An 18,402-nucleotide genomic window follows, 5' to 3' on the forward strand; every position below is an offset into this window, starting at 1 on the left:
CAACTGAACAATAACCCCATTACTAGGATTCGACATGTCCACCATCACTCATAGCATATTATTCCATCCAACTTTCTAACTAGAGAACATTCTCCCCTTGCTGCTGAGTGATTTCATAAACTGCCTTCATGCTCTCTACTTTAAGTTTCCCTAGAGAATGTGGCTGTGATTAGCAAGCAATAATCTAAACAAGCTTGCTTCCATCAAATGTACATCCAAAGTCATTAAACCCAAAATGTCTAAGAAAACTTTACAAATACTTCCTGTGTTTGAAAAAGAACCTGGGAGAACTACTGTGATCAGCACACTGTTCTCAGCAATCAGAATGCCTCCCTCTCCCCTCCCCGTGACACAGATGCAATGGCCAGCAGAAACTTTTCAGGAAATGATGGAGAACTTGTGCAGCCTCACATAAGATGGGGTAACAGACATTTGTAGGTTCAGGTCAGGGTCCTGGGAAGAGGGAGCCTGAGCCACTCATAATGCCAGAAGGGTGGGGGTGGGTAATCCCTGTCACAGCACTAGCGCCAGTCACTGAACTCATGACAAGTCACAAGGCACTTCTCTAAGGGAAAATTCATCCAGTCAGGATCAAGAGAGGGTGGGAAAGGGGGGCCAGATCAGAGCTGGAGGCCATGCCATGTGTCAGCTCCTCTGCTACCTCAGGTTCTGAAAGATTCGATTCTACTGTGCAGGTTTTTTTTTGTTTGTTTTTTTTTTAACTGTGGTAAAATATGTTGTTGATTTTGTTCAGTCCCTAAGTTATTGCTGACTGTTTGCAAACCCATAGACTGTAGCCCACCCAACTCCTCTGTCCATGGGATTTTCCAAGCAAGAATACTTGTGTAGGCTGCCATTTCCTTCACCAGGGGATCTTCCCAACCCAGGAATCCAACCTGCATCTCCCACTTGGCAGGTGGATTCTTTATCACTGAGCTACCAGAGAAACCCCGTGGTAAAATATACCTAACATGAAATTTACCATTTCTGCCGTTTTAAGCATCCAGTTCAGTGGCGTTAAGGACATTCACATTGTTGTGCAGCCATCACCAATATCCATCTCCACAACTCTTTCATCAGCCCAGCACTAAGCATGTTTTCCATACGGGCAGGTTCCATCAAAGTCTGACAACCCCTGCTCAGTGGATGTGGAATCCCAGCTCTTCGTGTCCAGAGGTCAGAGCTCCTCACACATCTGCTGACTCTGCTCAAGTTTCTACTTTGCTATTCTGGACCTGCTATATATCAGTCATGTCCCTTCAAAATTCACTTGCTGACATCTTAGCCATCAGTACCTTAGAATTTCATGACAGGGACTTTAAAGAAGTAATTGTTACCCTTAATTACTCTGGGCCTAATCTAATCTGACTGGTGTGCTTAGACGACGAGGAGACTAAGACATAAGGGCAGAGACACAGGCTTGGAAATCAGTGAGGTTAGAACACACTCCCCACCACCCACAGATATAAACTCAAAATGACTTAATGACTTAAACTTAAAACATGACACCATAAAACTCCTAGAAGAGAACACAGGTAAAATATTCTCTGACATAAATAATATCTACGTTTTATTAGGTTAGTCTCCCAAGGCAATAGAAATAAAGCAAAATAAACAAATGGGACCTAATCAAACGTACAAGCTTTTGCACAGCAAAGAAAACCATCAAAAAACAAAAAGATAACATACGGAATGGGAGAAAGTATTTCCAAATGATGCAATTGACAAGGGGGTAATCTGCAAAATATGCAAACATTTCATACATTTCAATAACAAAAACAAAACAAACAACCCAATTGAAAAATTAACAGAAGAACTAAATAGACATTTCTCCAAAGGATGTATATATATATATATATATATATATATATATATACATATATATATATATAGATGGCCAATAGGCACATGAAAAGATGTTCAACATTATGAATTATTAGAGAAATGCAAATCAAAACTACAGTGATGTACCACTTCATACCAGTCAGAATGGCCATCATTAAAATAACAATGGCTAGAAAGGATACAAAGAAAATAAAGGTATCCTACACTGTTGGTATGGAAAACAGTTTGGAGGTTTCTCAGAAAATTAAAAATAGAATTACCTTATAATCTAGCAATCTCACTCCTGGGCATATATCCAGACAAAACCATATGTACCCCTATGCTTGTAAAAGCACTATTCACAACACCCAAGACATGGGAACAACCTAAATGTCAACTGACAGGTGAATGGATAAAAAAAGCAAGAACGAAAGCCATTTTCAGAAACATGGTTGGACCTGGAGATTATCATACTAAGTAAGTCAGTCAGAAAGAGAAAGACAAATATCATATGATATCATTCATATGTGGAATATAAAATGTTGCAAAAATGAAACTATCTACAAAACAAAAACAGATTTACAGACCTAGAGAACAGACGCTGATGTAGAATAAATCATTTTTACTTTACTAAGTATTTTCAAACCTACAGACTAATAAGCATAAACCAAGTGCTTTCCAGTCAATACTGAAAACTCTGCTTTTCACATGCCTTAAAAAAATGATGGAGGATTGACAGATTAAGGGATAAAGAAGCTGTGGTACATATATACAATGGAATACTACTCAGCCATAAAAAGGAATGCATTTGAGTCAGTTCTAACGAGATGGATGAACCTAGAGCCTATTATACAGAGTGAAGTAAGTCAGAAAGAGAAATATAAATATCATATACTGACACATATATAGGGAATCTAAAAAGATAATACTGATGAATCTATGTTCAGGGTAGCAACAGATGAACAGACATATAGAGAAGACCTAAGGACATGGGGGTGAGGGAAGGAGGGAGAGGGTGAGATGTATGGAGAGAGTAGCATGGAAACTGACATGACCAAGTGTAAAATAGATAGCCAGTGGGAAATTGTTTCATGACTCAAGGAACTCAAACAGGGGCTTGGTGACGAAGGGTAAATGGGGTGGGAGATGGGAGGGAGGTTTGGGAGAGAGGGGACATGGATTAACTCTGGCTGATTCTTGTTGATGTATGACAGAAAACCACAAAATACTGTAAAGCAATTATCCTTCAATTAAAAATAAATAAATAAATAAAATTTAAAAAAGGATGGCGAAAAGAACTGCCAGCCAAGTACCAGGTTACCAAGTCCTGTTCTCTGACTTAAAAACTGTGTATCGTCTTTCTTATTCCTGGGGTCTGGATCCATCAACGGCAATTCGCAGGGGGAAATCTGCCGTCTATCCCTCACTCCCTGAAGCACGGGCCCCACTGGTCTCCAGACACTGGAACACCTGCTATATTGTCCTTTCTTGACCTCATCATGATGCAAGATTTCTCTAGGATGGATCTTCTGAGGAGGGAAGGGAGGGGAGGAAGGGGCACCAGGGCAGAGTGGGCTGAGTCTCTTGAAGCACAAAGGCTCTCTTGAGCTGTCTTCCCTGATCTCTGTAGGGTTCCTGAAAGCAGAGATGATAGAAACACAAGAGCAAACTCACTGTTCAAACAAGTGCCTGCTGACTCCTACGTCCACTGCACTGAATGGATCATCCAGGAGGTAGATGTCTGCATCCTGATACACGGCTCTAGAACATGTAGAGAGATGTCAGGAGAGGACACTTCACACTGCCTGGGTCTCATCTCTGAATCATGATGGGGTGCAACAACTTCATGTTCATTCCAAGAGTCCATGGAAAGAACCAAGACCCTGCTTCACACAGGCCCACCCAGTGAGCCGGGTCTGTGTGCTCACGTCCACTAGGAGCCGCGGAGGAGGAGGGGCAGGATGGCAACTGAAACCCCGTTTACCTGGCGAGGCTGACCCGGGCTTTCTGTCCTTCACTCAGCGGGGTTCCTCTGTCTCCTATCTCAGTGTGATCTCCATCCTCCAGAAGCTGTAAATCCTATGTGGAAATAGAAAAGGGAAAGAGAATAAGATTTAAAATGTGTTCTCCACCTCTCATAGCTCAGTTGGTTAAGAATCTGCCTGCAATCAGGAGACCCCAGTTCGATTCCTGGGTTGAGAAGATCCCCTGGAGAAGGGAAAGGCTACCCACTCCAGTATTCTGGCCTGGAGAATTCCATGGACTATATAGTCCATGGAGTCACAAAGAGTCAGACATGAATGAATGAGCAACTTTCACTTTCCTCTCATCCTATTTTTTTTTTTTTTTTTTTTTTTAGCCAAACCATGTAGCTTGTGGGATCTTAGTTCTCTGACTAGGGATTGAACCCACAATCTCATCCCTGAAAGCATGGAACCCTAACCACTGAACCAGCAGGGAATTCCCATCCTCCTAATCCTTTAGTACCAGTTCTTCATACAAGTATTTGATCAAGGGCAATGGGAATGTTTCATAGTGGCTAAACTATAACCTGGAACAACTAAAACAACAGAAACCTCTTTGGTTTCTCATTTGTTTTCATTCTGTAGTTTTTCACAGCATTTATGCATTTGACTATTTTCACACTTATATATTGAAGATCAACCTATACACGAGGCATTTATTCAGGGCACGATGAATTCAGCCACAAAGAAACAAAGTCCCAGAGTTTCTTTCCATGGTGGGAGATGGATGATATAAGAAATTAACCTGAGTGCAAGTACTGAGGACAGGAAGGAAAAGCAAGCTGGCTCAGGGGGATGGAGAGTGAAGGAGGGAGGTGAGTTCACACTGGGGTGTGAGGGCTCTGCTCAGAGAGGGGTGAGCAGATCTGGAGGAGGGGGAAGGGCTCAGACAGACCTGGAGAGGCGGCTCCTCACAAAGGGAGGGGCTAGTGCAGGGGCCATGGGGAGATACCCAAGGGGGTCAGGACAAGGAGGCAGGAGAGCAGAGTGAGAATGAGGGGAGAGAGGGCAGAGACAGAGCAGGAGGAGCCTGGGGTCACTCCAGTAACAGGGGAAGGGGGAGAAGGGAGGAGTGACATGGTCTGAGGTTTTTTAAAGAATCACTTCTATGCTTTGTGGAAAACAGGGTAAGGGGGAATGGGTGAGGGTGACTACAAGTGAGGAGGCAACTGGAATAATCCAGGGGAGAGATGACAGTGGTGAGGACCAGAGTGGGAGCAGCAGGAATGGAGCGACAGGGTCATACTCCAGACACACTTGGAAGGTGGAGTCTGTAAGACCTGCTGACCAGATGGGAGCAGGCTGTAAGAGAAGAGGAGACTGCGGTGTCTGAGATGAGGAAGGGGAAGGGCAGGGTCTCCATTCACTGAGTTGGGGAAGATGGTGGATGTCAGTTTAGGAGACTTCACTTGTGGACAAGGTGAGATGATATCACGGTGATATCACGGTGCAGCTGGACATGCAAGTGCGAAGGTCTGTGCTAGAGACACTGGTGTGAGAGCTAGTGGCCAGGGTGGTGAAGGCACAGGACTTGTTTTATCAGCGAATGAGTGTGTCTTAAATTTCCAATTTTGCTGAACATGATGTCAGCTTCCCACTTCCACAGAAGGAATAAGACCTGACTGGTGTCTTCACAGTGATACTTAAGACCAGTCATACAGTGACAGACAAGAACTATACAAGGAAAGGGAGCAAAAAAAAAGCAGGCTGGACAGGAAAAACTAAAGGGAAACAGTGTACTCAAGGAACACGGAGCAGATCAGCTAAACCAAGTAGATGCTTGCCCATGGAAGCAGAAAACACTCAAAGTTAAGAAGGATATGAAGCTTTGATTTGAGATTTGGGGAATCTATCATAAGTTTTATTTGAACACTATTTAAGAAACAAATAGACAAATCTGTTTATTTTCCCCAGAATACCTGGGGAAATGAAAAAAATGATAAGAACATTCCCAAAACCACAAGATAACAATCAAGTTTAAGTGACACAGTTATTATATTAGAAATTTTAGACTGCCTGTAATGATCACTGGACAGATCCTGGCATAGACAAGCAGCACTCATTTCTTTGTCTCTATTTTAGCAAATTTGGGGAGGAAGCAAGTGGCACACCATGGTCTCCATGATAAACAAATCCTTTGATCTCCTAAGTCTCACTTTCCTCTTCTACAGAATGTGCTTCAGAAACAAGAGTCACTAAACTCAAGGATGCTGTGAGAATCTAAAGTGTAGGAAAACCCTCCATAAATGGAAAAAGGAGAGGAATTGATAACTTGCTATTGGTGACTGATCACACTCCTAGTAAATAGAGAAACTGAGACTCAATCCCTGAGCCTGCTGACTCCTGGACCTTGGAGTTATCTCATTAGTCTGAATTGATACTCTCAATGTAATTACTTCATATCTCCCTATTTTATTACAGAAAAGTTTTCAGCTCAATGAACTTAAAGGTTTACTTCAATTAGATCTAGTTTAATGTAATACAAAAAATTTCACTTTTTTAAACTATTTTTTCCTCCAAGATTAGGCAGATATGAGCATAGGGAGAACTGTAAGGAGAAATCTGTATAATATTTATATGCATTTAAGTATGGAAGAATGAAGAGAAAAAGGCTATGTCAGTAACAGTTGCTACCATTAACTGAAACCCAGACTTGTTTGCATTTCACAGGCATTGCCTGTAGCCTTTAGGGTAATCCCACCCCTCCCCCATTTAATAAGAGGAGAAACTGAGGCAAACACCTGGAGTTACCATCTGGGACCATTTTTCTCTGAAGGTCAAACCTTTTCCACTACACATGGGGCCTCTGTATCTTCAGGCCAAGACAACTCTGCTGCCGCTGCTGCTGCTTACTCACTTCTGTGTCTGACTCTGTGCGATCACAGGGACTGTAGCCCGCCAGGCTCCTCTGTGCATGGAACTCTCCAGGCAAGAGTACTGGAGGGGGCTGCCATGCCCTCCAGGGGATCGTCCTGACCCAGGGATCCTGCATTGCAAGCAGATTACCACTGAGCCACTAAGGAAGCCCAAAATAACTCTAGACACCTCTACTATCTGTGACCATCTTATGTCCATCCACCGACACATGGATTCCAAAAGAAGATAAGCAGAGGCTCTCATAACTCATTAAATGGTTCCCAAGTGTTGCAAAGACCTTGCTAACCTCTTGCTAATTGCTAATCAGTCATAGAGGGCATTTCAGAGCAGCAGCAAAACCTCTTGGAAAACTGCTGAACCAGTGTCCTCATTTTGCTGTGGAAACCTCAGGCAGGTAACAGGACGTGTTCAAAGTGATAGCAGGCAAGTGACACAGCCGGGTCCAGGACTCCCCTCTCAGTCACTCCTCTGCCCTAGACCTCCCTTCCTGCCAAGGAGAGAATGGGCACGAGGGGCCCCAACTCTGTCCTAACCATGCACACAGGAGAGCAGTCCATCTTTGTAAATATTTGTCTCATCACATACAGAAGAATTGCTGTGCAGCCCAGTCTTGCAGGGCCCCTTCTCACAGAATCTGCTGCATGGATGGTCCAGGGTGAGGGAAGCCTCAGAACACTGTCCACGTTACTGGTCCAGTCACGCCATGTGGCTTCAGCAGAGCATCACCCCCCAGGGAGAACGATGGCCCCTGAGGAAAACGCTGAATGGTAGCCACTGTCCCACAGCCGCTCTTCTCCAGAGATGCTCAAATGTGGGAGAGAAAGACAGGGCTGAGCTTCACCAGAAAGGCAAGGTCATGAGAGAAACACTCACACCTGGCCTGGGTCTTTGGAGTCTGATGTGGGCATCAGGAGCTGGAAATGATTAAGGTAAAGAGGAAATGCCTGAGATTTGTTTATTCCACATCCCACCTCCCACCTTCATCCATCACCTGCTTTTAAAAAGTTCTTTCTTTCAAATGTCCTCAAGCCAGCACAGCACCGAGGACAAGCATGGAGTCTAGAGTTGTGCAGAAACAGATCTGAACTTGAGCTCCAAATGTTAAGGATGGCTGTTTCATCCCACAAGCTTCAGCTTTGCCAGCCAAAAATGAGGAATTTAACATTGAGGACACTCATAAAGAATAACTTACATACCTTCTTATGTGTGTATAGACACACGTGTGAGAGAGAGAAAATGATTTGCATGTAGACTCTGAATGGGAGCTGCTGTTCTGTTTACACTTGCTTCCCTCTTTTCTTAAACAGCATTTGTAGTGTAGCATTAGTCGCTCAGTTGTGTCCGACTCTTTTGACCCCTATGGACTACAGCAGGCCAGGCACCTCTGTCCATGGAATTCTCCAGGCAAAAATACTGGAATGGGTTCCACTCCCTTCTCCAGGGATCTTTTGGACCCAGGGATTGAACCCGGGTCTCCCACACTGCAGGCAGATCCTTTACCATCTGAGCCACCAGGGAAATCCATATATTTGCTCTTAAAATATTTTTAAATTTTTGGTTGCACCTGTGGCATGTAGGATCTTAGCTTTTTATCAAAGATCGAACCTATGCCGCCTGCATTGGGAGCATGGAGTTTTAACCACTGGATCACCACATTATAAACACCATTTAATAAAAATCCAGCTCATGCCTGCTACCTTGATACTGTAACCAGAAAGGGTTAATTATGAATTCATACTGGATCTGCTTCTGTGACTTTAATCCTTATTTTGCCACATTTGTTACTGCAGGCATGCATAATGGCCTGCCTCAAGAAGATAGTCTGGCCATGCCCACCTGTGAAGGGTTGTAAGGAAGTGAAACTAACATATCTCCCAGCATGTGGCTTGTTGCTTTATAAGATACTCACAAGAATTAAATGATCTTTTTACTTTGTTTCCTCACATCCAACCTTCTCTGATTCACAGAAGAACCTGGCATCCTGCCCCTGACAAGCTGGCTATTTTGAGGTGCTAACCTGCCATCTCAGCTATTTGTAAAGCCTCCTCAGAGAATCATTTTGCCTTTTTGCATTTCTTTTTCTTGGGATGGTCTTGATCACTGTCTCCTGTACAAACCTGTCACAAACCTCTGTCCATAGTTCTTTAGGCACTCTGTCAGATCTAATCCCTTGAATCTATTTGTCACTTCCACTCTATAATCATAAGGGATTTGATTTAAGTCATACCTGAATGGCCTCGTGGTTTTCCCTTTCCTCAATTTAAGTCTGAATTTGGCAATAAGGAGTTCATGGTCTGAGCCACAGTCAGCTCCCAGTCTTGTTTTTGCTGACTGTATAGAGCTTCTCCATCTTTGGCTGCAAAGAATATAATAAATCTGAGTTTGGTGTTGACCATCTGGTGATGTCCATGTGTAGAGTCTTCTCTTGTGTTGTTGGAAGAGGGTGTTTGCTATGACCAGTGTGCTCTCTTGGCAAAACTCTGTTAGCCTTTGTCCTGCTTCATTCCATACTCCAAGGCCAAATTTGCTTGTTATTCCAGGTGTCTCTTGACTTCCTACTTGTGCATTCCAGCCCTGAATAATGAAAAGGATGTCTTTTTTGGGTGTTAGTTCTAAAAGGTCTTGTAGGTCTTCACAATACCATTCAACTTCAGTTTCTTCAGCATTACTGGTCAGGACATAGACTTGGATTACTGTGATATTGAATGGTTTGCCTTGGAAACGAACAGAGATCATTCTGTTGTTTTTGAGATTGCATCCAAGTATTGCATTTCGGACTCTTTTGTTGACTATGATGGCTACTCCATTTCTTCTAAGGGATTCTTGCCCACAATAGTAGATATAATGGCCATCTGAGTTAAAGTCGTCCATTTTAGTTCACTGATTCCTACAACATCAATGTTCACCCTTGTCATCTCCTGTTTGACCCCTTCCAATTTGTCTTGATTCATGGACCTAACATTCCAGGTTCCTATGCAGTATGGTTCTTTTCAGCATTGGACTTTACTTCCATCACCAGTCACATCCACAACTGGGTATTGTTTTTGCTTTGGCTCTGTCTCTTCATTCTTTCTGGAGTTATTTCTCCACTGATCTCCAGTAGCATACTGGGCACCTACTGACCTGGGGAGTTCATCTTTCAGTGTCCTATCTTTTTGCCTTTTCATACTGTTCACGGGGTTCTCAAGGCAAGAATACTGAAGTGGCTTGCAAATCCCATCTCCAGTGGACTATGTTCTGTCAAAGAGTCAGACACAACTGGGCGACTGAACTGATACTGAACTTGCCATCTTCTCTGTCAGTGGCTTCCAAAATAAAGTCCCTTCCTTGTCTCAACACCTCATCTCAGACTTATTGGCCTACAGTGCAGCAAGCAGAGTGAGCTTGGACTCAGCTCAGTTGATCAGTCATGTCCAACTCTTTGAGACCCAATGGACTACAGCATGCGAGGCTTCGCTGTCCATCACCAACTCCCAGAGCTTGCTCAAACTCATGTCCATCAAGTCAGTGATGCCATCTAACCATCTCATCTTCAATTATTTCCTTCTCCTCTTGCCTTCAATCTTTCCCAGTATCAGGGTCTTTCCCAATGAGTCACTTCTTCGCATTAGATGGCCATAGTATTGGAGCTTCAGCTTCAGCATCAGTCCTTCCAATGAATATTTAGGACTGCTTTCATTTAGGACTGGTTGGATCTCCTTGCAGTTCAAGGGACTCTCAAGAGTCTTCTCCAACACCACAGTTCAAAAGCATCAATTCCTTGGCACTCAGCTTTCTTCATGGTCCAACTCTCACATCCATACGTGACTACTGGAAAAACCATAGCCTTTACAAGATGGACCTTTGTTGGCAAAGTAATGTCTCTGCTTTTTAATACACTGTCTAGGTTGGTCATAGCTTTTCTTCCAAGAAGCAAGCATTTTTAATTTCATGGCTTCAGTCACCATCTGCAGTGATTTTGGAGCCCAAGAAAATAAAGTCTGTCACTGTTTCCGTTGTTTCCCAATCTATTTGCCATGAAGTGTTGGGATTGCATGCCATGATCTTAATTTTTTGAATGCTGAGTTTTAAGCCAGCTTTTTCACTCTGCTCTTTCACCTTCATCAAGAGGCTCTTCAGCTCCTCTTCACTTTCTGCCATAAGGGTGGTGTCATCTGCATATTTGAGGTTATTGATATTTCTCCCAAGAATCTTGATTCCAGCTTGTGCTACATGATATTATTACTGAGTCCACTGAGTCCACTATGAAAAGAGCGGACTCAGTAACAATATCATTTCCACAAAAGAACAATCTCCCATTGACAACAACCCAGGAGAAAGAAACAAGAGCATTAAACAAGCAATTCTGTTTTGTTCACATCATCACAAAATGCTACTCATCTGATACAATCTATGATGTTCAAGTCATTGTTCAAGCAAAATTACTATTGCTTCACAAAGCGAGTTTGGAGCTTTTAACATCTTACCTTTCAAACACCATCCCAATCTTTTCCTCACAGTACAAAAGAACACACTGCACTGAACAGGCCTTGGGAGGAGAAACCCTTTAATGCTATTGTTTAGATTTTTATAACCCAAGAGAATAACACAGTATTTATCAGTATTTATATTTTTCTTTCTTTTTTGCCAGATTATATTGTTTTATCAGGTAATTTCATTTTCACCATTCATTCACTGATTTCATCTAAATTTCAGAGTTTCACCTTGCCATTTTCTGTGAACCGCAGAGTCTTTTCTGAAAACAATCTCTCCCCCAGTGAAACAATGCAGTATTAAGAAGAAATGTTAAAGCATTCTATTTTCTTTAAATAAAAATACTAGTCATAACCAAGTGGAAAGAAAAACCTGGAGACTGAAAGGGACTGAGGAGGTACCAGCCAAGTGCAGGGGGCAGACCTCATGTGGCGTCTGATTCAAACCAATGGTAATGGAGACTTCTCAGTGAGATGATTAGCAACAGGTAAACTAGAAGGTTGATAATATTGAGGAATTTGGGTTATTTTTCAGATGAAATAACATGTTTTTCCAAAGGCTCTCCCAACTCTTAGAGAAAAACTAGTCATATGTGTGTATGTTAGTCACTCAGTGGTGTCTGACTCTTTGCAACCCAATGGACTGTAGCTCACCAGGCAAGAATATTGGAGTGGATAATCATCCCCTTCTCCAGGGGATCTTCCAAGCCCAGGAATTGAACCCACATCTCCTGAATTGCAGGCAGGGTCTTTACCGTCTGAGCCACCATGGAAGCTTTGAAAGTGAAAGTGAAAGTCATTCCGTTGTGTCCGATTCTTTGCGACCCCGGGACTACAGAGTCCATGGAATTCTCCAGGCTAGAATACTGTAGTGGGTAGCCGTTCCCGTCTCCAGGGGATCTTCCCAATCCAAGGATCGAACCCAGGTCTCCCACATTGCAGGCAGACTCTTTACCAGCTGAGCCAAAACCTTTACAGATGAACTAATCTGAGGTCTAGGATCTGCTCCAGAATAACCTGGGGGTGGGGGTGGGACTGGCAGAGGGCAGGAGTGAAGATGCAGCAAGACTGGCCAACAGCTGTTCCTGGTTGAAGCTGGGGAGTGGGTACATGAGGGTTCATTACACTGTGCACTCTAATTTTAGACATTTTTGTAATTGTCCACTACAAAAATAAGTTAAAAGTGAATGAAACTTCACAAAGTGAAAAAACCCCCTCCTCAACAAGGCATTCTGTAAATGTCTTTATGACATCAGGATTGAAGGAGTAGCATATATGCCTGCATACTTACTCAGAAGACCAGTGTAAACATTAAACAACATTGACCGATCTTTCAAACTTAAAAAAAAAAAAAAAAAAAAAAAACTTTCAACAAACTTTACTGATTGTTTAAACCAAGTCTGTCATTTGAAATTCTAGTACATACTTCTCAAAAGTCATTACTCACCTCTCCCAAAGCACAAGCCTTTATTACTTCTTCATATCGGTCTTTTTCATATTTCCTCCCAAATAAAATGTTACTCCTCACAGTTCCTGAGAACACCCAGGGCTGCTGAGAAACATACGCAATCCTCCCGTGCACGCTGACCTTCCCCTGGCTCGGGGGCAGCTCCCCCAGCACAGCGCATAACAGTGACGACTGAAACAGATGGCGACACACACACGTGAACAGGGTGCACTCAGGATGAAACACATCTCATAGCACAGCCGACCCCAGCCTGGTGCTTGATACACAATAGAACCCTTGCATTTAGAACAGGATAAAGTACAGCCCTGGAAATTTGGACAAAAACAATTGAAAATAACACTATTGGTCAATGAAAAAGAATGGTTGATAAGGAATATTAATAAAATAGTATAAAAATCTCCTCTGCCCAAGAGGAGCCCCCAAATGAAGCACTACACTCAGCAAAAACTAAGAATGTTTAACATCTTTCACTAGCAGAGCAGTCCAGCAGGATGTGTATTTCATGTACCTGATGTTTAGTGCAGTTGTTCCTGCATCCAGGTATCCTTCACTTGACAAACACTTATTCTTAAAAAGCTATGCGTGAAGAATATATCCAAAGATGATTACTTAAAATAATTCTGAAGTGAGTTGTGTCTAAAGAGCAAAAGTCCACCATAGGGGAAATTAGCACCCTCTCATGTACACATCTCACATTTATGTTTCTGTATTTTGTTGTTTCATAACACCGGACAAGAAAGACAAGTGCACATGTCTTTCAAATCTCTTGTAACATACAGAAGTGACATATCTGTGTCTACACCATCAGAGCGCTCACCACACTGGGCTGAAACAAACTGCCTATGTATCTGTCTCACCCTGGAACCTGGTTGCCTCTGGACAGTAGAGACGTTGGGGTCTGGCTCACATCTGTGTTTTTAGCTCCAGCATGTGGCTGAATATTCACTACATGTGCACTGAAAGGATCACAACAAGTCACATGAGGAAATGCTCAGATCTTCCTGGAAGAGCCTTCACCATCTCCAGGCTTCCTAGAGGGGCTACTGTGACGACAAGAAGTCCCCACTCTCTCCATCCAACCTAAACAGGTGTCACATTAATAATTTCATTCACTGAGACGTCCAAATTCCTGACAATGGTTCCCAACTGTGCAGTGTGAAGCACCAAGAAAGAAAACACAGTGTGTGCTTATCTAGATTTATTTGGCCATGAAACCTTCTTGCAAAACTAATATTCCATGGAACAGGTTGAGAAGCGCTGTTCTAGGTACACTCAATTCAAACTGTGTCAACACACAGCTCTGGGATCAACTCTGCGAATTTAACAAGGGCAGTGGTGTTGCATCAAGCTGAAAAAAGGCATCACAACTTACCTTTCCTGCACCCACAGGTCCAACCACAGCTAACAGTTCACCGGGTCTGGCAGTAAAGAAAAGGTCTTGTAGGGTTGGGGTCTCTGATGCCTGCAAATTAAAGTTTATAAAAATGTGCCCATTTCAATAAAGTAACATATATTACTTCAGAAGGTAGAGAAAATTACATAATAGTCATTGATATGCTAATGTAATCCACATTTTTCTCCTTCCTATTTTAAGATAGAAAGTCCTGGAGGCCTTTTCATCCAATTATACATATCTCTTTGGGTATTAACAAGGCTCATTCTTTTATCAGATTTCCATAAGGACATAGCTCTAGACACCCACAGAATTTTAGTAGTAGAAATGACAAGGCACCTGCCTGAAATGCAAACTGAATAATGCACATAAGCTTATTAATACAATGCACTTAGAATATTCAGCTTGGGAGGTTTTTAATCATTTATAAGTTTTCATCATGACCCTTGGTTTTAACTGTCTCATTAATCTCCACAGTTCAATTCAGTTCAGTCCCTCAATTGTGTCCAACTCTTCGCAACCCCATGGACTGCAGCATGCAGGCTTCCCTGTCCATCACCAACTCCCAGAGCACACTCAAACTCATGTCCATGGAGCTGGTGATGCCATCCAACTAGCTCATCCTTTGTCATCCCCTTCTTCTGCCTTCAATTTTTCCCATCATCAGGGTTTTTTCCAATGAGTCAGTTCTTCACATCAGGTGGCCAAAATGTTGGAGCTTCAGCTTCAGCATCAGTCCTTCCAATGAATGTTCCTTTAAGATTGACTGGTTTGATCTCTTTGATCTCAAGAGTCTTCTCCAGCACCCCAGTTCAAAAGCATCAATCAATCCCCACAAGATGGCAGCATAAGTTCCTGGCATGCCTAGCCCTTTAATTAAGTAATTTGAAATCTCCACTAATCTCTCCACTTTTCATTTGATAAAGAATGAACCTCAGTAGTGCTCAGCAAGCAAAGGGGTACTTTATATACTCTTGGCAAATTAAGTGTTATTAATAATGGTCCAGGCTCTAATTTTTAACAAGATCTCTAATTTAATACCACCACCATCACCAACAACAAAATATGGGGAATAAGTTAATTATGACGTGATGAATCAAAAGGATAAAGCCTCAATTTTATATGTATTTATATGTGTTACCTGTCTTGGCTCAATTGAGGATAATAAAATACTTCTACTGAAGAAAAACAGGCAGCTTATTTACTGTCTGAGCCACCAGGGAAGCCCAAAGGAACAAAAATAACAACAAAAACCATGGAGATATGTGCGCTAGCACCCCCACCCAGTGCAGTGGAGGACAAAGTACTCATTGTGCCAATAACAAGTCACATTCGTGAGAGACTTACAGGTTCATGTATGTCTTTACATATCAAAGTGTTAAGAAAATTGTCAATAGCTGCCAATCCTTAAAAAAAAAAAAGAAAAATGGTGACACTTGACTCTAAGGTGCCCCAAAGACTAAAAACACAGACTCTGAATTTAAAAGTCTGAATATTTCTCAAAATGAAAACTTTCTCCTGAAAGAAATGAACTAATTATAAAGCATTCACATGCTAAAAAATGACAATTATTTTGCATGGTCAAAAACACTATCTCCAGATTTTTTTTTTCATTTATTTTTATTAGTTGGAGGCTAATTACTTTACAATATTGTAGTGGGTTTTGTCATACATTGACATGAATCAGCCATGTAGCTCCAGATTTTAAAGAAAGTATAAACCTACCAATAAGAAGCTAGATGTTAAAACATAAGAAATATTTTTTAACCTTCTCCACTTCTTTCTTCTTTTCTGCCACTTAAGGTTCCTATTTTATTACTTTTCACTCAGTTATGACTGAAAAACAATGAGTCACATACAAACATCAGCTCCCTGTCACCACCCCTCAGTTTCCCAGGGTCAGACCCTGAGTTCCCTCCCTGTTCAGGCTTCAGGATCTACTGCCGAGACCAGTAGAGGGCAGCACTCAGCAGCGCAGACGTGCTGGATCCAGTCAATTCCTGGTTATCCAGACTCAGGGGATGCTGACTCAACAAGGATCATTAGCTGAGCCCCCACTCTATACCAGACAGTTTAAAACCCCTGCCCCATGAAGAAATGGAGGCTCCCACAGGACCATTTATTTTACAACTTCAAGACTAAGACCAAGTTCCATCATTTCATGAATGAGACCTGGGTCCCTGAGATCTGCCCCCACCTGCCCACCTGCCCACCTGACTGTCTAGTGGAGCAGGTTACAGAGTTCATGTCTATCTCCTGCCTCCCATCCCAGCAGGGGCTTCATTCAGATTCAGTTTCTCTTTAAAACCCCCATGTCTGTGTCCCCCGTCTAAGGGATCCCTCACCCAAGATCTAACCTGACAGCCATAACTACTAATGACCCCAGCAAGGGGCACAGTCCTTCCATAGGCAAAGCCAGGACAACATAATAGGCTGTTCTGTTTTACAGTGGAAGTTGCACAAAAATCTGAGAACATGTTATTAAGTTCTTGAAAGAAAAACAAAATAGCTCATTTTAAAATGCTGCATAATTTGGTACAAAAGAAATTTGGTAATGGGTCATTAAAAAATGTGTTAGCATTCACATGGAGTAGTATTTATAATGGAATTTTAGTGCTTTCCATAAATGCTTCATGAGTACTGTGACGAGAAATATGAAACAGGAGGTAAATCTACTGGAATAAGGTATGAGAAACTCTCAGGATAGGTCAGGCACCTTCTGTGAGTTTCCATGTGCAAATGGTACAGGGATGTGGTTTTATATATATGGGAACATATTATACTACTGTGTTATTGATGGAGATGGCAGGCAGTTAATCAGAAGTTGGTGAACACTATGCAGGTGGCAAAACGGAGTCACAGGCATGAAAGACAGGAGGAGTCTACAGAGTCTAGACACTTGCTCTGTGGTCCCCACTCTGACAGCAGCCAGGCTCCTTAGTTCTGCTCTGGATAGTGGACCCTCTGGTAGAGACATCTCCTTCCTGAGTCCTCCTTGCTGTCAGGTGGGAACAGTTTCCTGCCTTTGCTAATTTCTGGGTTGTCTCACCCAGCACCATTTTGATGTTTCTGTTTTCCCCACTCTTATCATCTATGTAACTAATTCCCTGCATGGAACTCCCTCTCCCGTGGTGGGGTTCTGTTTGCCTGACTGATCCACACTGATACAGGAGGATGTGCACAGAGGACCAGGGAACCAGGGAGGCAGGAACATTTCAATCATTGGTAAAGGAGGCAGCATTGCATGTGCAATTTTGAAAGTGGACCCTTGTTTTTTCCTGTTTGCCAGAAAGTCATAAATAAACTAAGTGTTGGAAAATCACCAGTTCTCCCTGTCAGTTTCCACACACCGCAACCCTTCAACTAGGAATCACTGGTGCTCACTACGCCCACCTGCTGTTTCCTTCCTGCCTCTGGCTGTTACGAAAGTAGCTAGAACTATCCAGAAGCTTAGGATGGGGGAGCCCACACTCTACCCCACAGCAAAGATCCAGATCATGGCCTCACTGCATGTACAATAAAGTGATCTGATAATCAAGGCAAAAAATGTACACTGATACCCCAAAGCCTCTTTAACAACCGTCTGTGTATTCATTAGTTAAACCATTCCACACTGCAGCATTTTGTCCATCCAATCCTGTAAATTCTAATATTATAAACACATGTACTTTAAATTCAAATTGTGCTAATACTTTGAAAGCTCTCTTGAAAATGAAATAAAGAGCAACATGTCAAACTTCTTAGGCTGATTTTACACTTAATCTCCATTAACTGCAAACCTTATCCCTGATTTTGAGAATTTTTAAAACATACTCTCAATATATGAGCAAATCACATTTTACACCATGTGGAAAACCTCATCATACTCCCATAAACCTGTGTCTTCAGTTGTCAATTAGTAGTTATGAACCTGGAGTGCAGGACTTGTTACCTTATCCCAAGAAGCAGTGAAATCATCCACGTCCACTATCGTTTCACCATCTGATGGCAGCTGAGGGTTGAGCTGTGGTATCTCATCAAGTAACAGGAACTTCTACAGAAAAAGGAGAAACACAGATTGTTAAACTGCAAGAACAAAGCACAGACAAAAATAATTGCTTTCCTGGAATTTATAATAAAAAATTTTATACAAAGATGCTCAACATCACTCATTATCAGAGAAATGCAAATCAAAACCACAATGAGGTACCATTACACGCCAGTCAGGATGGCTGCTATCCAAAAGTCTACAAGCAATAAACACTGGAGAGGGTGTGGAGAAAAGGCAACCCTCTTACACTGTTGGTAGGAATGCAAACTAGTACAGCCGCTATGGAGAACAGTGTGGAGATTTCTTAAAAAACT

The 18,402-nt window shown here is 42.3% G+C and overlaps 1 protein-coding gene across 10 annotated transcripts in view; it reads right to left on the reverse strand.

Moving 5' to 3' along the window:
* LOC133049410 (ATP-binding cassette sub-family C member 4-like) overlaps nt 1-18,402 on the reverse strand; it is a 154,356-nt gene that overhangs the window by 92,508 nt on the left and 43,446 nt on the right. For all 10 annotated transcript variants that reach the window (XR_009691310.1, XR_009691311.1, XM_061133396.1 and 7 more), the window contains 5 exons: nt 17,990-18,091; nt 14,038-14,127; nt 12,645-12,836; nt 3,809-3,903; nt 3,499-3,585 (listed from right to left, as the gene is read on the reverse strand). Coding sequence is in view for 8 of the 10 variants with exons in the window: in XM_061133396.1 (XP_060989379.1) it covers nt 3,499-3,585; nt 3,809-3,903; nt 12,645-12,836; nt 14,038-14,127; nt 17,990-18,091 (566 nt within the window). In the remaining 2 variants the exon portion in view is untranslated. The remainder of the gene's footprint in view (nt 1-3,498; nt 3,586-3,808; nt 3,904-12,644; nt 12,837-14,037; nt 14,128-17,989; nt 18,092-18,402) is intronic.

The sequence above is a fragment of the Dama dama genome, chromosome 30 (genome assembly GCF_033118175.1).
Source record: "Dama dama isolate Ldn47 chromosome 30, ASM3311817v1, whole genome shotgun sequence".
NCBI classification, from domain to species: domain Eukaryota; kingdom Metazoa; phylum Chordata; class Mammalia; order Artiodactyla; family Cervidae; genus Dama; species Dama dama.